Here is a 27,825-nt window from a genome sequence, read left to right as displayed (position 1 = left end):
GAGGCCTGGCTGAGTGGCCCTTCCGGAAGGCTTTTGGGTGACACGTGGCTGAGTGGTGGAGATTCCGGTCAGCCTTCCTTCCACAGCTAACTCAGTGGCATCTGTCCCTTGGAGCCCCTCACCTGATCATCACAGTACCCAAGGCCTAACGCATTCCCTAGCACACAGCAATAGCTAAATAAGTTCAGGCGGTTTTTTGCGGGCCTGCCTAGTGAAAAGTTTTAAAATGAAAAAAAAAATCATTTATGATTTAAAAAACAACAGCACTAATTCAAGTCAGCTTCAACTTCCAAAATCATGCTGAACTGGAAATGGATACATTAACCTTTCCCCTCAGTCCCTTTCTAAGCCCAAGTACATTGCTACCATGCATCTATCAAAGAAGGAAGCACCCATCACGTTCGCAGGCAGTGGAGAGCATCCTGCTTTTGAGGTGTTGTTTGGAAGAGTTGGTTTGCACTCGGGTTTAATCTCAATCACAGTAATGTTAGGAAGAACAATTTTTTTTTCCCCACCCACACTAACTTCACTGACAAGCCTCCAAAGTGGCTGATCTTTGACTCTGGGTACTTGTAATAATATGTGATCTTTCCCCCACAGTGCCACACACATTACCCGTATCTATTGTCTCAGTTTCTTCCAGAACACATACTCCCCAACAACCGGATGAGTCATAAAAAAAGAGGGGTGTAGGTGTAAATTGAGCCTGTTCATGCTTTCACTGTCTCCGACTAATAAAATTAAGGAGCTCCTACTAAACTCGGGTCCGGTGGCTTCCGGCAAACAGGTTTACCTTAGCAGAGACGTACCTTATTTAGCATATATCAAAGACAGAACGGAATCCATGCCTATGTGAGGAAAAGGTATTTACAGTTCAGCCATATGCAAGGTGTGCAAGGACTTGTCCTCCTCCTGTCCTCTACAAAGAAGGCTCCTGGCTTCTGGTGTTCAGCTAACCAACAGAAGAAATGCAGAAAAGGTCTGGCCTCCTTTTCAGAGCTCTAGAAGGAAGGCTGAGTCCCTCTCGCTGGAAACTACACCCAGTCCTGTCCTTGCTTAGGTTCCTCCAAATACTTTTTTTTTTTTCAAAACTCTAAACAAAAGCAGGTTTTTGCCCTACCTCCCCTAACCTCTCCCTGATAAAGTGAGCTTACGCCTCTGGAATTGTGATTTTGAATGTATGTGCCTACCCCACGTCTGGTATTATATTACAACAGCATGGAAATGGAGCCTAGGTCTGAGAAGCCGGCCAGCCTCAGAAGCCTTCTTCATTGCCTGCCATGTAATACATGATATGCAAAGCCTCTGACTTCAGCCAGCAGATATTTGGAGACCGTGTTGGCCCTAGCATGGGGACTAAACTAATGTGTGTTTAGGTCAGAAAGCGAATCAGAAAAGCCACTGGAGGGCACGTCACGCAGTGAGAGCTCTATAAATGCATCCCCACTTGCAGCGTCCCCTGGCAAACACTCTGTTCTCCTCTCCCGGCTGTTCCGCGCTTCTTCTCGGTGCTGGGAAAACTTCTCGGTGCAGGCTGCTCGGTCTTCTCGCCACTGCCTTCTGCCCTGCAGAAAACCGGGAGGGCAGGACACTCGAGGAGGAAGGACAGTCTTCGAAGGGGACGAGGAAAGCCCCGAGGTAGCCTCCAGCAGGCAGAGCGCCCTCCCTCGGAGCGCGGGACGCCGTCACCAAGTTGCGATTGCCCCCTGGGGCTGCTGTGAGCCGAGCTCCGCGCGCCTTCCTGTGGATCTACCCCGCTAGAAAGCGCGAGCCCCGCGGCGGTTCCTGCAACCCACCCCCCCACCCCCGGTTGAGGTTCTCGGTGTCACCCACTCGCACCCCGCACCGCGCCCCCGCAGCTCCGGTGCTTCTTCCCCGGATCTCCGTCCCTCCCCCACACTCAAGCCGCTGTTACCGCCGGACCCCTCCCCTCCCCCTCCCGGTTCGGCGCCCCCCTACTCCCCAATCCCGGCCCTCTGGCCCGGGCTCTCCACGACCAGCCTGCGCTCCTGGCGCCCTCATGTCTTCAAGGGACTGCCAGCGCGCTTTGACGTGGTGTCTCGTTCGGATCTCCAGGCAAGACCTCGGCATCCTCAGACAGGCCCGCCTTGTCCTCGCAGCCACCGCGCCCCGAGGAGGTGCCAAGCGAGGCGACTGCCTCTGAGCCACCCGCAGCGCCCGGGCCCGGTGCTGCTCCAGCCCAAAGCGCCGCGCGCGCAGCCGTGCCACCCCTCAGCCAAGGCAGGGGCGGCTGCTCAGACTTAGTCTTTTTGGGGTCCAGGAGGCCGGTGTGCGAGGTGTCGGCAGCCTTCGCCTTCCTCGCGGCGGCGGCGGCGGCTGGCACGGTGGCCGCCGCCTCCTGCGTGTCCTCGCTGCCCGGCGCGACCCCTGGATTGCGTGCTCTTGCTCCCGACCTTCTGGGAGGGGCCCAGCGCTCCTGCCCGAGGTCCGGATGGGTCTCCTGGATGGGATTCGGGCCACTTGGAGTTAATGTCCAACTGGGGGTCTACGGAGACCGGATCCGAGGTGAGAGGGGAAACGTGCTGGAGGGTTCAGGGCGGGCAGCGGCTGTGTCGTTTGAAGGCAGAAGGGCGCGGCTGGACCCCAAGCGGGCGACAGAGTATAAAGTAGAAAGGCTAGCGGGAGCTCAGGAGACAAGTTGAACCACAAGGAGGCTAGCCTTGCGAAGGAGTAGGTTGCCTTTTCCGCGTGGTCAAAAAAAAAAAAAAAAAAAGTATAGACAGAGAGCCCCTGGTGCCCTGGAACCCTGAAAAGCCAGAGAGGGTAATTCCCCTGCCCCCGCTCGGTACAGTCCTGGAACCAACCTTGCGAGACTTGGCTATCTACTAACCCGCCGCCGCCAGCGTCTCTTCCAGAGTGCAACTGCAGCGTTATCATAGCTCGGAGTGTAACTTACTGTTGAGCTTGTTTGGGTCTGTTCTGGGAGAAAGCTAAGCCTCGGGAAGGAGGGCTGCAAAGGTGCTGGGGACCTAAAAATAGAGTGCTCACCTCCTCTAGAGAGATTTTGCAAAGCGGCGTTCCTCCCCTTCTCCGGCCTTTTGCTCGAACTTTGTCAATGCCCTTATGCGGGTCGAGGTTAGGAAAATAGCTCCTTACAGCGCCTCGGCCTTAAGATTCTGTCTCAAAAGACTCTCAGGAGCCCTCTAGGTCTCCTCCAGGCCTTCGAGGTGATTGTTTTAATTACCTCTTCCTCTTCTCTCTGGCGCTCTGAGTCTCTTCTTCCCCCCCCCCCCCCCCACCAAGACTCCCCCACCCACACACTACTTTGTACCACTTCGAGGCAGACTCCTGAATGGGGTTGGTATTCAGCCCCACGCAAGGAAAAGGAACCCGTGAATCGGGAGTAGGAAGGCACTTTAACGGGTTCCCCTCCACTTGCAATCTTGCCTGTAGCAGAATCTGCCTGCAGGGCAGATGAACACGCCATCCATGGGAAGCTTGTCTAACTAAGCTCGGAGTTCGCCAAGTTTGTGCTCTTTGACCAGGATAAACGCAACTCTGCCAGTTCCTTCAGGGAATATGTTAAGAGAGCGCTAGACTCACTCTTCCTCGGTATTTTGAGTATGTGTTTAAGCGATTCAGGAGATGCAACTAACCCGTAGTCGTGCACCTCCTCCCTCCAAGCCTTCAAAGAAGGATTCGCTGTTGGTTTCTTGCCCTGACCATGCCTTCCGTCTCTCTGAGCTTTGGTGGGGGAGGTGTCGTTTAAACAAGTGACAAGTGCGTAGTGTCCGGTTAGCCCCGCAGCGTTTCTAGCCCACTGCTGCAAGAGATTGCAGTGCTCCGGGGCCTAGAACTCTACCTTGGGTCCTCTAATAAACAGACCCACCCCTGGCTTTTTTTTTTCTTTTGGGGGGGGGAGCATCCCATATTTTCCCCCTTTCTCCATCTTGGGCTGGCCAGTTATAGGACAGTGGTGAGAGAATACGTCCTCAGTCAAGGGCACTGAGCACAGTGAATACAAGCAACAGACCTTTTAGTCATTTCTGCCCAGACCCTACATGAAACACTGGAGTTTGTAGTCTCCTCCCGCGACACCCGGTCTTGAAAGCAAATCTTAAACAAACTTTCCAGTCTGCCAGCGTCCAAAATGTGTGGGGGCACTGGTGTCAGGGAGCAGCCACCCGCTGCAAAGCTTCCTCGGTGATAGAGGATCAGTGTGTCTAAAAGTAGGTTGCCAAGAAACCACCTCAGGTGAAATGGAGAGAGGGAAAAAGGAGAAAGAGAACGGAAGATTAGAAACCCGAAAAGTGAAGACTCACATAAGGGCGTGTACAGGACTAGTGTGGTGATAGATGGTAGACACATTGGTTCTCCTACTGTTTTTTATTTTAAAATGACAATCCAACCTACCGGCCGCGGGAAGATTACAAGGCCCGAACGGTTTCTAGTGCCCCCTGGTGCCGGGAACTCAGAATCCATGAGCGGCGATTTGGCAATCACTACCGCGGCTTTTCTGAGCATCCTTTACCCCCCCAGTCCTGGGACCCACCAGGTATCCAAGTGCGCGGAGCGATCCTTCTGCCCTGCTGGGATGAGTCGACCCCAGATGCAGAGTCGAACCAGCTTTACTAGTCGAGAGAGAATGGGGTTCACTTAGCAGAGTCAACCTCCGAGTGAAAGCTTGATCCCACCCCCCACCCCCCAATCCCCCGCACGGGCCAGTGTCTCAGGCTATTTGCACTCGTTGCAAAGGCCAGGCGTGGCGAGGACTGGTCTGGTCGACGCTTTAAGGGTAGAAAGCGGTAAAGAGATAAGTAAGGATGCGGGGCGGGGCCCAGATGGACTCCTTGAAAGAGCATACAGGGAGACGCACATCGCATCTTTTGCCCAGGGTGCGGGGGAGGCAAGTGGCACCAACTAAAGAGCGGGTCAGAGAGGAGCGGGTCCCGTGTCTCTCAGAGAAGAATTCTCCTGCTCCTCCTTGGGGTGCGGGGTGGGGGGCGGTGTGCTTTCGGGAAGCCGGATGCTGCCCGCCTAGAATAAGATGGAGAGTCTCTTTTGGCGAGGCACAGAGTGAATGTTCCAGTGTTTTCCTCCTTTGCCAGCGTCGCCACACTTCTGATCGAGGCTCGCCTCGTCCAATTTTAAAAGCCTTCCGTGAGCCAAACTGGAATAAATAAATAAATAAATAAATAGGAAAACCCTCTTAATGCGGAAGGGAAATCTGGTGCCTCCGCCGCTTCCTGCCGGCGGGCACAGCGATCCGGGACCGCGCCTCCCTGCTGATCGGGACCGCCAGCCATTTCGCACGCACCCGAGAGCTGGCAAAGCTAGCACCCCGGAGGCTGGAGGCCTTGCCCGGCTCCCCTCTTGCGAAGTGCCTCTCTGCACTGCTTCTCCGGACGGGAGCCAGAGGCGTCTTTTTTTTCCCCTCCTCTGGGGTGTTCCGAGCCAGCCCGCGCACCAGGAACCCCGGAGTGTCGCTTCCCAGTCCCCGAACCCAACAGCTGCGGAGACAACAGGCGCCCAAGGGATGGAAAATGAATTCGTCTCCGCTGCGGTGGGAGGTGGCAGCCTAATTAAACGCTTTCCTGGTGGCCTTATCTAGGGGCCCAGACTGGAATTCTGTGTGGAGATTGTGAGGGGCGGGGGGATGTACCCCGGAAAGGAGAGAGAAGCAAATGTCTGGAGACTAGTAGAAAAGGTGCAGGGAGAGGTGTGTGTGTGTGTGTGTGTGTGTGTGTGTGTACCTGAAAACTGATTTGCCCTCCCCCACTAAAAATGTCAAGGCTGTTTTATCAAAATGCAAGAATTTCTTGGATTTGAGAATGTTCTCCAGGCAATGGTTCCCACTCTGGAACACTGGGGCTCGTAGATGACAGAGTACCACCATTACACCCCCCCCCCCAATGATTCAATCCCTCTTCCCCCATCTCTTTAGATGGGACTTTTAGCCAAGTGAACATAGCTTTCTTTATTAGCTCGCTCACCCCCAACTGCAAGGTCTTCCTTTCTAGAGAAGTGAGGCCTTAAGAATCCAAAGGACTCAGTGTTCAGGACTCTTAGTATGGTCCTGGAGTAGCTAGGAGAACAGAAAGACAGCATCTCTGCCGAGAGGGAAGGAATTAGGACCAAACTTCACAAAGCTGAAAAACTAAACTCAAGGGCATTTTCGGGTATAGAGTATGCCACGGAGGGTTTTTAAATGTCAAGATAAATTCAGTCCCCGCCTACAAGCAATGGTAAAACATTTATTGGGCACTTTCTGGGCTTGTTCGTGAGTTAATGATCCTAAGAAGTGGAACTGGTATTTTAAGCCAAGTCGATGCTTCCGAAGTTAAGTGACTTAACCTGGCACTTTTATGCAGGCCAAAAATCTTCAAATTCACATGAACCTGTTCTGGTGACAGTTTTGTTTTGTTTTTTCCACTTAACTGGGATGTTTAAAAGGTAGGCAGAGGGAGGGCAAGTGTTTCCACCGAGCCTTTGCCTACACCCTGCCTAGCTGGAAGAGAGATCTAGCCTGGGACAGAGGGGTGAGCTTGATTTTAGCCCCAAAGGTAAAAAGCCTCTTGTTTGCATCAGCGAAAGGATGGCTCCCAGAACTCACTTACCGGAGCCCCGTGGCGGGGTTGGGGGGGAAGGGGTTGGAAGGATTGGGGGGGGGGGGGCTGGTCTGTCCAGGGCCCCGCAAAGGTAGCCTGATGGGAGCTACCCGGTGCGCCCCCGGAGGGAATGTGGGGTGTCTCGCGCGCCAGAAGAAGCAGCGGGCCCGGGAGTTGTGATATATGTTTAATCTGTGATATATGTTAATCTGACCTCTGGGAGCCGGAGGCTGGAGGACTAAAGAGAGGTCAGCAGTGGACCCGTTGGGAATGCGAGCTGCACCTGGGGTGTACCAGGGATGAAGGAAGATGGGCGGGCAGAAGACTAGGGTCGAGGGCGAGGTGCTTGGGGAAAGCGCGGGTCAACAGCAGTGCTGAAAGAGAGGTGGTGAGCTGGGAGCGGGGACAGGGGAGTGGCGGAGAGGCTCCCCTGCAGTCAGCGCATGGGTCCTGGGCTTCTGAGCCTAACTTGCCTTGGTGCGCTTCTCTTCCCGGCTGCCCGCCCGCGCAGGTGCCGCCGCCGGACGGGACTCTAAGATGAAGTTATGGGATGTGGTGGCTGTCTGCCTGGTGTTGCTCCACACCGCGTCTGCCTTCCCGCTGCCCGCCGGTAAGAGGCTTCTCGAAGCGCCCGCCGAAGACCACTCCCTCGGCCACCGCCGCGTGCCCTTCGCGCTGACCAGTGACTGTAAGAACCGTTCCCTCCCCCGGGGCATCTTCGGCGGACCCCAGAGCACCCCACCGCAGCATGCACGCACACAGTCACCCAGGTCCAGCCGCGAAGGCTGTGTGCCTCTCCACTCTTAAGTGGGAAGGGCTCTGAGGCCCTTAAGGGTACTCAGCTGCTTGCCGCTGCCCCCAGGGTCCCCAGGCGCCTTGCGAATACATGGATCCTCTGTCCAGTGTAGCGGATATGGACTAGTGTCCCTTTATCATTCCCATCAACAAATATCCCACTAACACCACCATCACAACCACCACCAGAGCACACACACATTGCCCCCTCACTTCCCTGCCCCTCTACGAACACTCGAACACACGGGAGGATCTTTCTTCTATGGCTATTTTACTGTGCCTCACTGTTTTTAATCCTAAAACTTCTTGCATTTTCACCCTGAACTCCACTTGCAAGGGGTTTTGCGAAAACCCAGCCAGAGAGAAACACACAGCCTCTGTAGCCTCCATTTCCAGAGCTAGCATCTGCCTAGTGTCAAATCTGTTCAGAGGAGTTCCTGTTGTAGAAAGAGTTCAGGGTAACTAGAGCAAATGGAACTGAAAGGGAGAAACGTTCAGAACGCACCTCACTCACCTCAAGATGCTAACTCAAAAACAGCGACCACAATAAAAACAGGGCGCTCTTAAAAACAAGTCTGTGACTTACTGCTAAAGTGCTAATGCCTTCTAGAAGCAAGCAATTGCAGTTTGATTTGATACAACCTATCCTCCAGTCCTCAGAAGTCTGTATGGGTAAAGTCAGAAAAACAGATAAGGAGTTACAGAGAAAATGAAAGTATCTAAGGTAAAAGGTAGCAACAGAAAAATACTCTCCCCCACCACCACCACCACCACCACCCACCAACCCTTTAGAATGATTGGCTTTGATGTTTTGCATTTGAACTGTACTGTGGTGTTAGGACCATCAGGGCTGCTTGAGTCAGCGTGGGGGACATCCAAAGTCCTTGGCCCTGGACTAGAAAACAGGCAGAACTGTGGCAAGTGTTTTGTGTTTCATTTTAAAAAAAAAAAAAAAAAAAAAAAAAAAAAAAAAAAAATGGCTTCTTGTAAAAAAAAAAAAAAAAAGAGGGAAAAATAGAATTCTATAAGGATTTCGGGAGTGATTTGTGGTTTAAAAAGGAACATAGTGGACCCCTTGAAATTCAAACATGTGTTCCCAGACTTTCTATCAATTCAACTCAACTTTAAAGACCTTCACTTCAATCACAAGTTTAGGGCGTACAAATATTTCTCCGATTGAAATTCTAAATGCCCTCTCTGCTGTTGTCTTCCTCTATCCATTCCAAAAGGACAAGCCAAAGGGACAGGGATAGAGTGGCAGATAATAGTTCTCTAATTCAGATATCAGTGAGAGAACACTGACTGTTTGATTGCATTCTGATTAATTCATGGGGTTTTAATGGCTATATTAGTATCCTATTTACCTGGGCTTGCTTCCCATTAATTCTTACAAGTTAATGGCTTTAGAACTCGGTGTAAACAGTTTACAGGTCTACAAAAGGAAAGCCTTTCTTCTCCCATGTGCCAGTAGCTACCAGGTCTGTTCCTTGGCCTCCATGCTCCTGTCATAACCATCCTTGGAGAAGAGACTCATAAAAAAGAGAGTGGAGTCCTCTAAGAATGCTAAAGGCTATTGATACTGGATCACATGCCAGGAGAGTCTAGTTTAATTGGTTTGAGGTGTAGCCTGGGTGTGCAGACTTTTAGATGTTTCCCAGGTGTGTCTAGTGTCGTTCCCAAGGTTGTGTCACCAAAGCTTATTAACACCCTAGGAAAAACTTAAGCTTTGGTGGGTTAATCAGCCACTAAGCAACCAAAATAGCATTGAATCCCATTGACTGCATGGATCCCACTGGGAAGAGGGACAGGATTGCATCTCCCATTCTCAAATGATACTAAAGCATCTATGGACAAGATTCTGACTACAATTTTGTTCCAGACGGCAGAATACAACCAATTCTGCTTTGTCTATGGAAAGACCCAGTGGAACCTAGACAGAGAAATTACCCAAAGAGAAACTGAGCTGTGTTCTAAGCCAATTGACTTCTTTCCAGGTATGTTCAATTCGGCAGCAAGCTGTCAGTGCAGGGAAGGCAAAATAACGACAGTGTGCAGACTTTAAATATTCAACTAATGTCAGCACACCCCTCACAGCGCTGACATTTATATCCTCACTGTACACGGTGCAACTGGCTAAGTCTGGTGTAGAAAACCATTAAATCATTGCATTTCATTTGAAAATAAAAGGTGCTATAAATTTTGGTCCCTGTAGTTTCTTTTGGGTGCTTGAGGTTTCATAATTAAGCAAAAGAAGTTCTGTCACAGTGACAGTGGTTTTGCACTTCCCATAGAGACACTGGACCTGTGTCAACCCCTGCACACACTCACTCTTGGGACAGCATCTGCTCCCGTGGGTCCAGGACAAGTTAAACATCCCAAGTTCTAGTCCAACATAGCACAAGCTAAGCAAATAGAATTAGTAACTGACTTGCTTGTCTTGAGCTTGGCTATAAAATAAATGCCCGAGACCATTTTTAACTTACTCGGAAACTTGCTTATAGTTTGCCTTTGGAAGCATCCAAGACTTTGTCTCTGGCCCCCTTGTTCATTTGTTTTTCTTCCTGCCTTATCTTCTTCAAAGGAGGACTGGAGATAGGATGAGGGGGTATGTCATTCAGAATATTCAGGTGCCATAGCATTTTAAAGCTGAAACCGAAGGTTTCTAGTTCTGAGAGCTGAAAACATAAAATCCAAGTGCCAGGTACCCAGGATGGCAGCAGACAGGTCTTTGGACTATGAAGCTGGTGTTTACCCAAACCACTAAAATATATTTTGTGTGGAAGGGAGAAACTCTATAGAGGTGAATGTTCTTCAACCAATGACTAAAACTGATTGTTTAAGATTTTCAGAACTCATTGAAGATTGGTTCACTGTAATCTTGTGACATATCTTGACTATCACTCTGCCTAACAACTAAAAGCATAAAATACATACAATTTAAAATGTTTATGTTCAGAGTGTATATATTCATTCGTCAAATAACTGTGTTCATTCCAGAGATTGACCAGACTGCCGCAAATATCTGGTACACGTAACACACAGACATCTCTGACAATATAGAACATCCTTCCATGAATGTACACATTTGGTTCAAAAAATTAAGCATGAAGGAAACTTGAGCAGGTAGCATGGGTTGAACTTGATTAGACACCAATTGGGAAATTACTTATTAAGCGTAGTGGTAAGGCTATAGGTCGGTTGACAGAGTGCTAGCCTAGCGTGCAATAAAGCCAAGTCCCTATGTAATTGGGAAGGAAGAACTGGCACTTGGAAAGAGGCTTTTGAAACTAAAATCTGTGAGAATGATTTTTTTAGGAGACCCTGGTCCCTTATCTGAGATCAAAGACCAGCATCTTCTTTCTCAGCCCCCCCCCCAAAAAAAATTGTTGTCAAGAGAAATGGTTTCAAGGCTCACTTACAATCAGCCAGAGGACATTGGACTGGCCCATCAACCCAAGCATCATGCTCAAAAAGGTCAATATTGGCTGATACAAAAGTGAAAGGTTCCCAGTACTTTCCTCTCCTACTGTACGTGTGACCTTGTTTATCCAGTCCTCATGGTCTTCACTTAATGAAGATACTGAGTATATAATTAATCATTTAGGCTCCAACAGAAGCTATTTCATACACCAAACATGGACAGCATCCAAAAGGCGAAATCAACCTAGCTGTAAATTATAAGTAAATTATAAGAAGACAGTCAGGCAGGTGGACAGGTGAGTGGACAGGTTGTCAGCAGGACAGATAGACACATCTATCCTTTGGCTAAAGTCATACCGCAATGGACTCACTGGGACATGGAGCACAGGAAGCGGGATCTGAAAGGTGCTTGAAAGGGAGGTGTTTGGAAGGAAAGGAAGGGGAACAGACTAGAGAGCAGCATACAGTATTCGTAGCATGCTAATCAGGGAGGTGAACATGAAGGCAGACAGAGCAGTGCGCATGTGCGGGATGCGGTGCTGGCGTGAGGGGTATTGGGTGATGTCTTGGGAGATGATTGTGGAATGCTCTCTCTAGATGTAGAAAAATGAGTTTGCCCCGTTTCCTATAACAGGCAGGTGATAGCAAGTGTCCTCTGCCAACTTGTGCCAAATAATAGCCAGCTACTAGAGAGTGAGACTTTCACCACAGGCAACTTTCTTACTTGTAGCTTTGTGCTGTTGTTTTTAAAAAGTGTCAAGGGCCGGGGCGGTGGTGGCTCACGCCTTTAATCCCAGCACTTGGGAGGCAGAGGCAGGCAGATTTCTGAGTTCGAGGCCAGCCTGGTCTACAGAGTGAGTTCCAGGACAGCCAGGGCTACATAGAGAAAACTTGTCTCAAAAAAAAAACCAAAAAAAAAAAAAAAAAAAAAAAAAAAAAAGTGTCAAGGCATGACCATGATCAAATCAACCCACTCACCCGCAAGGGCCTGGAAATACAGATTCTGTACTAAAGTTAGTGTCCCCTTTGACTATCTAGTGAGTAACCTAGCTAAGAGCACATTTTTAGCTTACTTTTATTTAAAAAAATTAATAAATAAATAAAAAATAAAAACTTTGGTCCTGCTAACTTCACTTCAATTCCCCCCCCCCCCAAAAAAATAAAATAAAACCTCTCAAACTAATGAAGCCAGGTAAAGTAGCTTTTTGATCAGAAAAGGCTTGACTTCATAATTGAAATGTATGTGCTAATATATGCATTCCACAATGAAAATGTCACTTCTGGATCTGAATTATAAGAGGACTCAGTGAATAGACAGATAGATATAACCCAGGCTTAGCCTTGCCAGCCTGGCCAGGACGATGTATGGACCTGCCTGCCTCAGTATTCCTGGGCTTCTTCATGCAGATCCCTTCCTCAGAAGCATCCATAGAATGGTGGTCATCTGCCCACCTCTCAGTAAGTTTTGTCTCTTTGGGGCAACTTGCCTCTTCCCCCCCCCCCCCCGCCCCCTTCAGCCATCTAAGAATGCACTAAGCCAGTCACAACATTAAGTACTTTTGCATATGCCCTCCAAGAACAGCACAGGGTCTTACACCAGCACAATTCAGCTACAAAATCAGGAAATTTGACATCACTATAATGCACTTACCCAACAGGTATTCCAGCTTCATCAGGCCTGGTGATAATGTTCTCTGTACTATTTTTTAAGTCCAGAATCACAAGGTCCATTTGATTGTCTGCTTCCTGTATTCTTGCTTAATGGCTTCCCCTGCAAACCATGACCCTGGTGTGGTGGTGGTGGGGGAGAGTAGCTTCTTTGTCTATTCTTTCCCTGACCATCCTTCAATTTGAACTTATTTGATTATCTCTATATGATTAGATTCAAGTAATGCATTCAAGTGAAGTTCACCTTGCACTGTAAGGAACCAGAAGGGCTAAAAACGGCAGGGGGATCGTCAACAGGACCACAGTAGGCCTAATTGGATGGCACAGAAGATGTGCAAGTTGAGGAGTAAACAAACCCCCTTGAAGCTAGCCCTTACCCCCAGAGCAGCAGAAAGCTTTCTCCTAATACTCCCAGAGGACGCGTGCACCCAGATGAAGACAGGAAAAATCTCATTTATGGCAACCTGTTGAGTCTGTTGATGGGCAGAAAGTTCATTGTCAGGTATCTCTAGAAACACAGAAGAGGCAGCAAACACACTCCAAGACACCTGGTTCCCTCTGCCCACAAATCACTGAGCCAGGACCTAGACAGAGGTCTCTCCTTTGTAGAAAATGCTCTGGAGTCTAAACTATGATGAGAGCCAAGCGTGGATCCCCTGGGCTTTGTTTTAAGATGCACAGTGGTCTTAGTTACCCTGCCTCCAATACAAATATCGATGAAGAATGATTGCAGACACAGTGCGTTGCTTTACAGAATGTTCTTGGAGAACACTGTTTTCATTCTCCAAGATCAAACCTTTGCTTTGTTAATCTTGACCTGAAGGTAGAGTTAACAATTCCTGTCTTAGGAGAGAAGAGCTTTTAGGGGAACCACATAATCAGGGTCTGAGTCAGGGCAGCTTGGGTTCATATTCACTCTTGTTCCACACAAGACTACATCCTGCTAACCCAGGACACTCACTTCTGATGACAGAAGGAAGGAAGGAAGGAAGGAAGGAAGGAAGGAAGGAAGGAAGGAAGGAAGGAAGGAAGGAAGCAATAGAGGGATGGAGGAAGGAAGAAAGGGAGGGATGTAGAGAGGAAGAAAAGAAGGAAAGGAAAGAAGGAAGGAAGGAAAGGGAAGGAAGGAAGGAAAGAAAGAAAGAAGGAAAACGAAGAGAAATCCAGCACTGATGTTTTGCAAATGTATTTTTCTCTGAATGATGCTTGTGCCTGGCTCTCTAAAGTCTTAAAGGTTTCTGTGAGCTCATTCACAGGCTAGAAACTTCTTTATATCCAACTAGAGCAGTGGTTGTCAACTTCCTGACTCTGTGACCCGTTAATACAGTTCCTCGTGATATGATGACCCCCCCACCATAAAATTATTTTTGTTGCTCCTTCATAACTGTAGCAAAATTACAGTTATGAAGGATTCTGCTACTGTTAATGTTAATGTAAATATCTGTATCTTCCGATGGTCTCAGGCGACCCCTGTGAAAGGGTTGTTTCACCCCCAAAGGAGTCTTAGACACACAGGTTGAGAACTGCTGAACTAGAGGAGCCCACCAAACAAATGCAGATGATCAGGAACTATTTATTTTCACCCTCTTTACTTCTCTGCCATCTTCTCTTAGTCTCTGCTTGTTCTCATCCAAGTGCCTAAGGTTCTCAAAGTTACTCTCTTATTCGCTTCTTGCCTCTCTTGCCCACCCCACTCCCAAGAAAATCCAGTGGCTCAAGATGTTTTAAGGGCCTGTGGCCCCTTGGGATTAGAACAGTACCTTGCAAGAAAGAGAAAGTAGAGACCTCCCACCAAATTCTTCTGAAAGCCCCTCCCTCAGGGCCCAGTACCGCCTGCCACTGATATCACAACAAACTGTTTTCCCTGGTGGCTTTTTTTTTTTTTTTTTGCCAGATTAATTTTACTGGGTAATTTCTCCCTATCCCTTGTTAAGTTGTTGGGAAAAAAAAAAAAAAGAGTTCATAGTGTGTGCTCATTAGTGTGGGGTATTTATCGATAGCTGATAGCTGTTGAGTGCTTTTAGCTCACACTGGGTGTTCATGGATTAGCTAACAAATGGGCACCCCGGTGGGTATTTTCCTGACTTAAAAGCAGAAAGTGGTCATTCCTCCACAGGGAGCCATGCTGGATTCTTGGGAAATCATTATTACAGCTATAATAAAAGTATGAGCCACATGCATAAAAATCAGAGCAATGGAATATGAATAATGAAATGAATATTTTGTTCCCGAAGTGTTTTGGGTTTTTTTTTTTTTTTTTTTTTTTTTTTGCTACTTATTCTCATGTGCAGTTATTATTACATTTTCTTAGTTGAGTTGTAGGCTAAGAGCTCAAAATTTGTATCACTAATAAATATGTGCCATATTGGTCAAAGTAGATGCAAATCTGAGTAAAATAGCCTATCAGTGGGCAAGGTGGCTTTTAAAATATACCCTGCACGCTCTTTTCCTATGTTCTGAAGTGGCAGACATTCTGATTTGTCGTTTTCTTCTGCTTTGAGAGTATCCAGAAATCCCTTAAGAGAACTACAACAAAACGCTGGTGGTGTTACTGTGCAGAAAACTCTTTAAATAAACCAATGTCACCGTTGGTCATAAGAAAAGAGCACCAGTCACTCTGGAAAGGCTAGAATACCTTTGTGACTTGTCTCAGCTGCTGACTGTTTCAGAAAAAAAATAGATGCTCGAGAACCCCTTATGACTTAACCAGGAATAGCTCCCACTGGATGAGCAATTCTGTGCCCAAAATCAGAAAGAAAGGATGGTACTTAGATAAAGGAGGACACACCAGCATTAATATTTATTTTCTCTCTCTCTCTCTCTCTCTCTCTCTCTCTCTCTCTCTCTCTCCCTCCCTCCCTCTCTCTCTTTCTCTCTGTGTCTCTCTTTCTCTTTTCCTCTCTCCCTCCCTTCCTTCCTCCCTCTCTCTTTCCCTCCCTCCTTCTCCCTTCTCTCTCTTCTCCCTTCTCTCTCTCTTCTCTCTCTGTCTCTCTTTCTCTTTTCCTCTCTCCCTCCCTTCCTTCCTCCCTCTCTCTTTCCTTTCCTCCTTCTCCCTTCTCTCTTCCTCTATCTTTCTCTCAAGTTCAAGTATGTGATCAAACAACGACTTTTAAACAGTACACAATGATAAAGTTATGCAGAACTCTTTGAAGCATTGAACATTGTTCTACACTCTAGTCTCTCATTTCTGAGGTTCCCCCAAAGGCAAACAGGAACAGGGATCTATGGATAACCTTCTAGGTTTAGGACAAGCTATGGAGCACCCACAACCCCCATCCATTTTTGTGGCCGTTGCCATGATTGGTTCACTGAAGCAGTGAGCTGGGAATGACTCCAACAGATTTGAGACACAAAAACAAATGGGTAAAGCTGAAATTTTTAAGAAAGCATTGGACTTTTGAGTGATAGAGACTGACATATTAGAACAGGTTGGTACATCCTCTAAGCCCATGGGGCCAACTCTGCCTCTCCAGATAGAAACTGACAATACCTGGACCCAGGGCACTTGCTGGTACAAATATAGGATCCTACATGTCTTTCTGGGTCTTTTCAGTAAGAGGTGGGATGTGACTTGGTTTAAGAGAAGATTAGCCATGATTAGTTTAAATTTCACAGACAGGTTCAGCTGAGCCAGAAGGTAAAGAGAAGAGGTTACCTAGATCCCACAATGTGGGGCTTCACAGTGTAGGGGGATGGGACTAACTGTGGTAGCTGAGCTGAGTGCTCCTCCCTGCATAGGTGGCAAGAAGCCAACGCCTGCTTGCATTTTCTGGCCAAAACTTAGACTCGCTACATCTTAGGGCTTCAGAGCTAGAGAGGCCTGTAGGACAGCAAGTTGACCTCAGGATGGCTAAGCCACTAGTCCAAGGTCATACACTGGTTAGGGACTGACCCGGGGCCTGGAATCTCAGACTCTGTCTTCTCCAGCTCTGCAGCAAGAGCCTGGTCACTGGTGCCAGACTGAGTATGAGAAGCTTCCGGACATGGGGCCTCTCTGTCTGAATCTGCCCCCACTGCTGGCTGCTGGCGTTCCGGTTATGACTTGGGAATTGGCAGATCTGCCTCAGAGTGACATACAAGAAGAAGATGGGACAGAGGTGCCCCCAAAAGGCATGGTGTTTTCCTTCTCTCAGACTCATTGCTCTGTTCTGTGGCCCGTGGTGGCCTAACTTGGAGATCTACTTCATGCACTTGAGAGTTCGTACTGAATTTTTCCCATGGCGGGTGTATTTCCCTCATCCTGTTCCAAGTCTTAAAACAGGTATATCTTGCCCTTGTTTCTGTAGTAATCGACTTCTGCCACCAGACTCAAAAAGCTGCATGGTAGTAAAATTTTTACTTAGAAACAAAAAGGCAGCATTTCAGACAAGACCTACACTTATCATAGAAACAAACCCAGCCATGTTTATGCTTACTAACCACTTGGTCTTAAGCAAACATGTCTCCTCTCAGCCTTGGCTTTTCGGTCTGTAAGGAGATGTGCAGAGATTGTTTAATTCCAAACTAACAATCATACCTACAACAACAGTGGCTATGGAGTGAGTGATCAGTGTTCAGCCATAGGAACAGTCCTTTACTGTAGCAGAAGCAGCTCTTAGCAGAGGGGCTGCTTCAGGCAGTAAGAAAGATGACAAAATGTTCTCCAGAGTCATGCAAACTCTGAATGTGGAAATGAATAACAGGATAGAAGCAAACTTAACGAGGGATATTAGGATAAGATATTGCTAGCAGCGATATTGTCAGGTTTTACCCTCACTTCTTCTGAGACTTTTAGCCACCTCTCCACCTTGATACAATGTTACATGCTTCAAGGAAGCTATTACTTAAGATGCTTGAGAAAATATTGTAACATGAAGAGGTTTTAATGCAATAACAGCTGAGTACGTCTTGTAATAGTTTTTCAAAATGAGTGAAAGAAAATTGCGTTTGTGCCTTTCTGGAAGACACAAAATAGCATTAGTCATACTTGAGAAGTTATGCTAGTCCTAGGCTGATGTCTGCATAGAAAGTAAGCATTTGTGTGTGTGAACACACAATAAGTCTATGCTTTTGCATGTGTGCAAGAATGTATTTCTGTTTCTCAGACACTTAGCCTACCTAGAGATGTGTTCTTTGTCTACAGTCGAGGTAGGTTAGGAACTTCAGATAAAATCCTCCTTCCCTGAGGGTTTTCTGTGTCCCCCTGCCTATGGAGTCCTCTTTTGTGTGTCTGCACACATTGTCCAGCTTCTCACTCCTCAAGCCAAGCTCCATCAGAAGTGGGCATTGCCCCAGGCATGGACCTCCGGGCACTGATTTCTGGCATATTTCTTAACTGTATGGCCAGCTAGGCCTTGTGAGCTCAGCACATTTGTCCTTCCTGCCCCAGAACACAAGCTGGAGGCTTCACAGTGCTGTAGGGAGGCAGCTCCTCCCACACAACGTGCCCTGTGCCTTCCATCGCAGACTTGGCAGGTCTCAGTTTGGCCTGGAAAATCTCTTCTTTCATAGAGACACTACAGCACTAGAGTCAGCCCCTCCCCCTTTCCTGAAACATTCGTAGCTGCAGAAACCCTCCACCAGTCTCTGAATCCAGTCACCAAGTGGGGAAGAGTCATGTGCCCATATTTTGTGGACAACCTTATGTCTCCCTCTCAGACACATATAGGAGATAGCTAAAAGTCTGGCTGAGACACCGGGCTTGTCAGCATGTAGAGGGCACACAATTACCAATAATAATAATAATAATAATAATAATAATAATAATAATAATAATAATAATAATAAAACCTTTTGGTTAACATACAGCTGACCTACAATTTTAAAGAAAAATTTGACATTTTAGCCATCTTAACCATGATAACACTTTGAATTTTGTGATTTTTTTTTTCTTGGCAGTTACAAGGAATTCCCAGAGCCATCACTATTGTTCTGATAAAAACTCAGTTGGCTTTACAGTTCTTAAGGTGACATTACTATTTTTTCCCCATAATCAAGGGAGACAAAGCCTTTGCAGTAAGCGGTTTGTTTCTAGAATCATGCCTCAAGACAAGGTTTCATTTGTTTAAATAACACTGTTTATACAAAGGACACATCAGAGTTAAAATATTTGAAACAGAACAATGCCAAAATATTTGGTTACACTCTGAAGGATGACTTAAAACAACTGAGAATTTTGATATCTCAAAACTTCAGCTTTCAATCAGACATATTTTTCAAAATATAGCCCCAAGTATATCTGGGAAATAAGCAAGTTTTTGACCTGCCTGCCTTCATTGTTTTATATATTTACATGACATTTTATTTTATTTTATTTTATTTTATTTTATTATTTTATGTTTTGGTTGTTCAGAGTGTGGCCTTCTTTTGTGGTTTGCAAGTGTTTGACTGTAAGGTGAATATTAGTAGGGATCCTGGTATACCTGACGTTATTTTGTAAACTCTTCATAGGGTAAAAGTGTGTGTGCTGTGCTGTTAGGACATGGTATAGGACACAATATGAACCCAGGCCCCTTTTCTCTCCCCTCAGCTCAGTGAAGCCCTAGAAGATCAAAGCAACTGTGGGCCCCTGAGCTCAAGGTGCCATGTTACTTGCCTAGACAAGGCTAGAAATTTCTGTGCCATTCTTAAGAACAGGCTGGTGAGGTTTGCCCAGCACCTTCTACTACTAATGTCCCCTAAATGCTAAGCATGATAAAGTGAGGTTGTCTCTGCCAGTGAAAGTCAGTGATACAAAAAAAACAAAACAAAACAAAACAAAACAAAACAAAACAAAACCCTGAAATTAGGAATTTGAGTTCTTTCATGGTTTAAAAATATGATGTTTTATCCTCATTTCTGACTATTAATTCTTAAGCCCACAATTTATATAGGTAATGTTTTCCATATAAATATATGCTGTTTGTTCATTTTTTAAGACTATGAAAGAAACTTACCCTTTCAACTCAATAGTCATGTAAAACTTGGTGATTAAATAATATTCCATCTTATTATCATGTAGAGGAGAGGTTTGTCATCAGCAAGAGGAGTCCTAACTTATACTCTTCAGTTCAACACATTGAACCAGTGTGTCCCAAGGTCAGAAAAGCCTTTTTTGTTTTGTTGGTGGTGGTGGTAGTGTTTTGAGACAGGATTTCACTATGGCTGGCCCAGAACTCACTATGTAGACCAGGCTGGCCTCAAACTCACAGAATTCCACCTGTCTCTGCCTCTGCCTCTGCCTCCAAAGGACTGGGATTAAAGGCATGTACCACCATGCCTGGCTTGTGTGTGTGTGTGTGTGTGTGTGTGTGTGTGTGTGTGTGTGCGCGCGCGTTTTTAAATAAGATTACACCAAAATTCAAAGGAAGGTACAGAGGTTCTCTACATGCCTTCTGCCTTCGTACACACAACTCTTCTTTTTTGTCAATATCAATACCTCTTATATGAATGGTACTTGCTACAATCATCCATCGGTTACACTGGAGTTCATTCTCAGTGTCGTATATGTTATGGCTTTGAAATAGGTTATTATGGGATAAATTCAGGATGAACAAGAAACCTTTTAGCCAAGGTTTTATCCTGGTTCTGTGGAAAGGCCAAGGGGAATTTAAAACTAAACTGTCTCATAATGACATACAGCTATGTCCTAAATATTACAATATTTGCCCCATACTAGATTTGGGACTATTGATTTATTATTATTATTATTATTATTATTATTATTATTATTATTATTATCATTATTATTATTATTCAGTGTTTATCTCAGAAGCCAGCCTAATTCAGCATCTCATGCTATATCAGCTGAACCCAGCCTATGACAAAGCTGAGTACAAGGTTTGGAAAACAGGGAAACTTTTAAGAAGATTGAAGGTGTTCGAGCCAAATTATGTCACTGGGATTTGTTCAAATTGTGACACATGTAAATTCATGAGTTTCTGAAGCTGGAAAACTTAATTTTTCTAACTCCAATGTTTTATTTTTAACTTCTGTTGAAGTTTTCATGTTTTATCCTCATTTTTTTATTATTCTTTAGTTGATTAGTAATCAATCTTAACTTTCCACTTTCCCGGGTTTCTAAGTTAATGATCTACTTAGGAATTTTTAAATAGAGCCTGAGACCTCATAAAGTGAGTCCTTTGTTATACAAAATCTTTAAAAAAAATTTTTTTAAAAAAACTGTATCTATTTTAGAAGTTTGGATTTCTGTATAAGAAATCTGTATTTTTTTAAGTTTGAATTTTTTATAAATATAGGAAAAATATAGTTTTTTATAATTAAACACACATTTATTTATTTTCTCCTCACCAATTTATTCATGAAAAAATTTAAATTTAAATGACAATCAGGTCATTTTTTTTAAAAAAAATTTTTTTAAAGCAGAATAACTTAAGAATCTATTGTCTTTTTAAGAAAACTCCCTAAGGGAAGTGCTATGAAAAAGTAGTTCTAAGGAGATAGGAGCCAGGCACATGCTTCTGGCCCAGCCTCTGGAAATGTGTCTCCTCTGCCTCTTGAAGAAGACATGGCTGAGAGGCCATTGGCTAGGCTTGAAACTGTGAAGAGTAAGAGAGCATGAAAATGCTTCTTCACCTCTCAGGCCTCCATCAGTTCCAGAATTTTGGGTTATTTTAGACTCTAAAATATTTTAGACTCTTAACAGTGTAGACACTTAAAATATAGAGCCTTTCACGTTATAAAGATTCAATTTTCCACAGAGAGCATACTATCATCTTGACAAGTTAATTTTCTCACCCCCGCTCCCCACTGTGACCCCATCCCATTATCAAGGCCCCCAGATTCAGAGTCCTACCCCAAGCACTTGTTGCTGATCAATCAGTTCCCATCTCAGTGGATCTCAAGTTCAAGGTCAGCCTGGGCATAAAGCAAATGTGTGCCAGCCTAGATTACAGGGCAAGAACCTCTCTTAGAAAACACACACAGTCCCTGTATCTTTTCATTGCCATCCTCCTAGAGACCATAGAGAAGAAATGACAAACAAGACCAAGTTAGATAGTGTGTGAACATATAGGGGATCATAATAAGGATGGAGGAGATGGAGGAGTAGGGCCTGGGAGGGAGGAAGGTTAGAGACAAGAGAGGAGTTGCATTTTCAACAAAGGAGTCAGTAAGGGACTGAGCCAGTCATAACAAGCATATACTTAAAGGAGATGTGGGAGAGGTATAGAGGGCTGTAATGAGCTGTGGTCTATGCAGAGGCAGCCCCACAGAGGCCTGTCTTTGAGCTGTACTTCTTAATCTGGGTGATTTATGCCCTGAGAACATTTGGCTACATCTAGAGACACTTGCATTGTTTTTTTATTAACATGGAGAGGTGGCATTATAGTTGGCTTTTCCGTTGCTGTGACAAATGCAGAAAGCATTCTGGGGTGAAAGGGCTTACTTCATCTTGTAGGTTATGTCCCGTCACCCAGGGAAGGCAAAGCAGGTACGAGAGGTAGACACTGAAGCAGAGACCATGCAGGAACCCTACTCCCTGGTTTGCTCTCAGGCTCATTTTCAGCTTCCTCTCTTATATAGCTCAGGCCCACCTAGGGGATACTTCCACCCAATGTGGGCCTTCCTACATCCATCAGCAAAGAGAAAGGAAGAAGGGATGGATGGAGGGAGGAGATAAAAGGAAGGAAAAAAGAAAGGAGGGAAGGAAAAAAGAAAGGATGGAAGTGAGGAAGGAAGGGAGGGGAGAAGGAAGAAAGAAGAAAGAAAGAAGGAAAGAAAAGAAAGGAAGGAAGGAAGGAAGGAAGGAAGGAAGGAAGGAAGGAAGGAAGGAAGAAATAACGAACCCCACAAATATGTCCCCAGGCCAGTCTGGTGGAGGCAATTCTTCTCATTCCTTTCCTCCAAGTGTGTCACATTGATCATCTAGATTAGTCACCACACATAGTACTACTGGCATATGCTGGACAGAAACAAGAAACTCAGTTTGATGTCCTTTGTATGAGGCAGCTTTCTAAAGCAAGGGATGAGCCACCCCAACATGGCAGCAACACATCAGGAAGGGAGAAAGCAGAGAAATAGATGTGGTCAGAGATAACTAAGGCTGAGATGTGGCAGAAGCCAGGTCAGGTACAGTCTTTCTGCCAGTCTAGGCTTTGGCTCTTATGTAAGGGGATGATGAGCTTTGGAGAATTCTGGGCACATAGAGTAAGTGATCTGAGTTTAAGAGTTTACCATTGAGTAGAAAATAGAATCAAGAGAGTTGAGAGGAGTGAGAAGACGCTCAGCTGGGGAGGGATGTGCTGTGGAAATGTATTTTGTTCAATTCCCAGTACCCATATAAACCCCCGGACAAGTGACACACCTGCAATCCTGGTATAGGGAGGAGGAGATGGGAGGATCCTGTGTCTTGCTAGCCAGACAGTGTAGCTCAGTCAGTGAGTGCAGTGTGTCCCATAAGATCAAGAGCAACTGAGAAAGATACTTGTATTGACGTCTGGACTCCACGTATTTCTCATACTTGCTCACACATGTACACAGACATGTATACACACCCCCCAAACAAAAGTGGAGGTAAGTAAAAGGGATGGTTTGGGGGCCATGTTAGGTTTTTAGGCAAGAGATGAAGGGGGGCTTACACTAGTTCTGAAGCAGTTTATCACTTAGGGCAACTAAACATCCAATGCTAATTTTCACACCACAACAAACAGTGCACCCTTGATTCCAATTCCCAGTCTTTATCACGTATCACACTGAAGGTGTATGTGTATATGAAATCTAGTAGCTGAGCTAGGCAGGTAACCTAGCAACACACACAGAGACAGACGGACAGACAGACAGACAGACAGACAGACACACACACACACACACACACACACACACACACACACACACACACGGATCCTTGCTGCATTTTAACAACTAAATAGGTTAGATTTATGATAGTGTAGCTTTCGGTAGAATAGATACAATGTATCTTCCTGAGCTTGCCAAAAACAAATAACAACCACTAACTCTAACATCTCTTTTGAAGTTTTATTTTTCTAAGTCACATATAACCCAAAGACTACTGAATTGCATGAAATGACCATAAAAGCTTAATACCTGATTTCAAAAGGGGCGCAGTAGGGTTAGGTTTCTCCTCCCCTTGGTATGCATTAAATCATCCCAATGGCTGATTTCCCCTTAGTTAGTCATCCTCGGCAAATGCTGGAATACTCAGAATCTCAGATGACTGTAAATCTGTCTTCCCCAGAGGTCTCACACATCCTGGTTCATCTTTCCTCTGTGGGGTCTCCCTGGAGCTCACATCTCTTGTCCTGTTTGTAACCACACAGTGGGAGCCCTGTGGCAGCTGGAGCATAGACTGCCTTCACCCCTGGACCCAGGACTACATCTGTCCCCAACAGTCTCTCCTTTATACATAAATCATTCTATCTTCTCATTAGAACCCTGCCATGTGCAGTTCGTGTCAGTGAAATACAAATATAATCTACTTTTCTGTTTGGGGGGATGGGTTTTTAAATAGAGTTGAATTTTAGAGATCTTTGTAAGTGCTGTTTGAATCTGGTCCTGCTCAGCCAGGAAGAGTCAGGGTAAACTTACAGCAAAGTAGCAAAGCCAGGAACTATCACATCGCCTCAGCCTCCGAGAGCTGGTTTCTCAGTTTGCTCTGATACCCACATACACCAGAATCCTGCAATTTAATAAAAATGCAAGTGGCTTCATTGTTCCCCAAACCAGGGCACCACGGTCTTTAGGCACAGAGGTAAGTCTTAACTGTAATACACTTAAATGTCCCTGCACCACGGTTTTTAGGCACAGAGGTAAGTCTTAACTGTAATACACTTAAATGTCCCTGTAGTATTTCCAAGTGAGAGGTGTATCCAAGGCTACAAAACAAGACCTTAGAAGTCAGCCTGGTTAGTCATGTGTCTCCATGCTAAGCCAGGCAGATGTTGCCCACATGAACAACTCACTCTTTGAGACTTGTTTCCCTCAGGGAACTGTGTCTTCATTGCCACGTGTCTCCTCTCTTTTGACATCCATATTTTGCAAAGCCTTAGAGAGCACATTTTAGCCTTTGCTTCTAGGGGCCCATTGTGAAGGCTTAGCGTCATTGGTTGATCATTTTGCCATGGGTTGGATTCTAGTGACTTCCCATGACTTAGAAGACTGCCCGAAAATGATCATTGTTGTCTCACTTGACGTTTCTGTTTTGTTGGACAGCCAATATGCCTGAAGATTATCCTGACCAGTTTGATGACGTCATGGATTTTATTCAAGCCACCATTAAAAGACTGAAAAGGTCACCAGATAAACAAGTGGCGGCACTTCCTCGTAGAGAGAGGAATCGGCAGGCTGCAGCTGCCAGCCCAGAGAATTCCAGAGGGAAAGGTCGCAGAGGAGGCCAGAGAGGCAAAAATCGGGGGTGTGTCTTAACTGCGATACACTTAAATGTCACTGACTTGGGTTTGGGCTATGAAACCAAGGAGGAACTGATCTTTCGATATTGCAGCGGTTCCTGTGAAGCGGCCGAGACAATGTATGACAAAATACTAAAAAACCTGTCTCGAAGTAGAAGGCTAACAAGTGACAAAGTAGGCCAGGCATGTTGCAGGCCAGTCGCCTTCGACGACGACCTGTCGTTTTTAGACGACAACCTGGTTTACCATATTCTAAGAAAGCATTCCGCTAAACGGTGTGGATGTATCTGACCCCGGCTCCAGAGACTGCTGTGTATTGCATTCCTGCTATAGTGCGAAGAAAGGGACCAAGGTTCCCAGGAAACGTTTGCCCAGAGCGGAAGATAAGGACCAAGAAGGCGGAGGCAGAGGCAGAAGAAGAGGGAAAAGGAGGAAGGTAGCCATCGTGGGAGCCTGGTAGAAGAAGGCCCAGCTACAGAAAACTGGATAGGAGTGAGAACAGCCGTCTGAGCACTCCAGGATGGCAGCTGATGTCACCAGAAGCTCAGGGCTGGTGTCCTTGCTTAGCTGTTGCCAGCGTTTATCTGATACAGTCCATGGTCACCGATGGCGGTCCGAGTCACGGATGCACGCAAAAAACCAAGCCAGTGTATCTCTTGTGGTTCATTTTCACGTGTCTGAAGACACCAGGGGAATGTGACGATTCTGGTGTCACCTCTTGTCACTACATTTTACTGCTGAAAATAAGAAAGATGTATTTTTCCTGTCACTCGATGGATTCACACCCTGGAAAGGAAGGGGGGGGGGGGGGAACAAAGGCGGAGACGTAAAAAGATGACAACCTTTGAATTTGAAAACCGGGGCCTGAGAGTTACTACATCCAGGATTTTGGGGGACGTTTGGTGGTTGATTTTGGACACAGAGTGTGGGGTGTGGAGAAGTTTGCTAGAAACCCAAAAAAAGCTGTCCTCGTACTTAGAAACACACCTAAAGGCATTTCCTTCATGCCCTCAGAAACAGGAAGCAAGTTGTGGTTTTCGGCAGCATTCTCATAGGAGAGCTAGTGGGGAAGGCCCCCAGCTGCCCCTGCCAGGGAGACCCCGGGGCCTGTTGGTTTACAGAGACGGATGTTACATACACAGCTCCGTTTATGCGTGGTCACCAGTGACCAGAGAAGCTACTCGATGCAATGCATCTGTTTCAAGTACAGAGATATAGAGAAGATATTTATTGAGATTTAAGTTATTGTTATTTATTACCATTCACTAATGAATTTCTCTTTTTCTTCCCTTATTTATTAAAGACTCTTTTCAAAGGTGCCAAAGTATATGTGCTCACAAAATACAAAGGTGACAGAAGGAAATATTAACGTTGAGAACAAGGGTCCATTCTCTTCAGAGTATTAAGAGGGTTTTTGCTAGGCAAAAATTATTTACTTTATTTTAACTTTATAAGACAGTCTTTCACTAGCTGCCACAAATATCAGCATTTCTGCCCTCTTTCTGTGGACAGGATCTCCTGTAGCCTAGGCTGACCTTCAGCTTACTGCTTGGTCAGGGATGACCTTGGCCTTCTGATCCTCTGGCTTCCTGTGGTTTTGGCAGACATCACTCTCACCATATCCGCACACTAAAGAGCGATTTCGGGGCTTCATCCATGCCAGACAACTCTAGGTACCAACTGAGTTACACCCCAGCCCCTGCTTTTTATCTGTTAAAGGGAAGGGTTAGGAGGGGCGTCTCAGCCCCACCCCCTCACCAGGAGTACCAGTAGGACTGCCACCTGTTTGTATCTCCTCTTTTATCCTGAGCATCAAGGCCCCGAGCTCCACTGTCCATTGAGTTAAGCTCTTCTTTCCCCCTCCATCCCACGCAATATCATAACCACACATTCAGAAGGCTGAACTCCCCTTGCAAGTCCTGAGCTTATTGTCATCTAAAAGTAAAATGAAGGTCCCTGCCAGGTAGCCAAGGTTTAGCCCCTCTGGGTGGTACCTCTTCCTCCATTCTTGCCCACCTGCCTCTTCCCTGAGATCACACAGGCAGGAGAACTTGAGGAATCGTGCAGGGAGAGGCCATCTGCCTTGTCCTTTGCCAGGGCTCAGTTGTCACCTGGGCTCAACCTTTGCTACCCCTTCAAACCCAGTGGGTTCTAGGAAGAAAGATGGACAAGACATCTGACTGGCCATAGGACATACAAGAGGCCCGCCCTCATTGTTTAGGGGGAAGAAGCAGAGAGTGGGAATGGCACCTCTCACTGCACCCCATAGTGTACCTGTCTAGCAGCTGACAAACAGATCATGCCTTGAGTCCTATGTTCGAGCTTGTTACACATTTCATAAATGGAATCTTTATGTAGACGCTAATGTATTACTTACTACCTGTGTGGCTTCTATCCCGCCAGGGTAGGATAGATCTAAAATAATAAATGACCAATTAATTGGCCTCTCTCAAATACTCATGTCAAATTTTCAAAGTAACCAAGAGGCAAAAGTTCTTAGGCATCCCCCTTCCCCTCCCGTGGACCTAAAGACCCAAGTTATGGATGGTTCCACACCCTCTGCAGGACTGGGAAGTGGAGGTGTGTTTCTGCTGCTCTTTCACCTTCTCCTGCTCAAAATGGTGACAACCTCAGCTGCCCTGCACAATCCAGATGTAGTTCCAGACCCTCTGTTCACTTCAGACAATCCTGACAGATGTGGTAGCTGATGTCCCCAGGTCCATACACAGCCTCCAGCTCTTGGGGGGTGGAGGGGGGGATCCTTCACAAGCTCAGCATCGTCCACACATCTCTTGAAGGTTCTAACGGGAGCAAGCTGCTCAGCCCAGTCCACAGAAGGGTAAAGTTTGCGACTGTTTTCCTTTACTGTCGTGATCAGCAACTGCCACAGTAAGGAGCACACTTCTTTGGAAGTTCTGACCTCTCTGATGTCTCGGTCATTTGTGTTATACAACCAAAGTTCTCTACAGACTTTATTTTTGTACAATATCATTTTGTAACTTTTTACAAATAAAAGCTCATTTCTATTG

At 46.1% G+C, this 27,825-nt stretch overlaps 1 protein-coding gene across 1 annotated transcript; it reads left to right on the top strand.

Annotated features, from left to right (window-relative positions):
* Positions 1-1,139: 1,139 nt before the first annotated feature.
* Gdnf (glial cell derived neurotrophic factor) lies at positions 1,140-27,825 on the top strand. The gene is made up of 3 exons (XM_034523226.2): positions 1,140-2,526; positions 7,081-7,257; positions 24,600-27,825. Exons 1-3 carry the CDS (start codon positions 2,466-2,468, stop codon positions 25,085-25,087), a joined length of 726 nt encoding a protein of 241 aa, XP_034379117.1. The 5' UTR covers positions 1,140-2,465; the 3' UTR covers positions 25,088-27,825.

The sequence above is a fragment of the Arvicanthis niloticus genome, chromosome 19 (genome assembly GCF_011762505.2).
Source record: "Arvicanthis niloticus isolate mArvNil1 chromosome 19, mArvNil1.pat.X, whole genome shotgun sequence".
NCBI classification, from domain to species: Eukaryota; Metazoa; Chordata; class Mammalia; order Rodentia; family Muridae; genus Arvicanthis; species Arvicanthis niloticus.
Note: the sequence above shows the minus strand (reverse complement) of the source record. Positions and strands in the feature narration are given on the sequence as shown.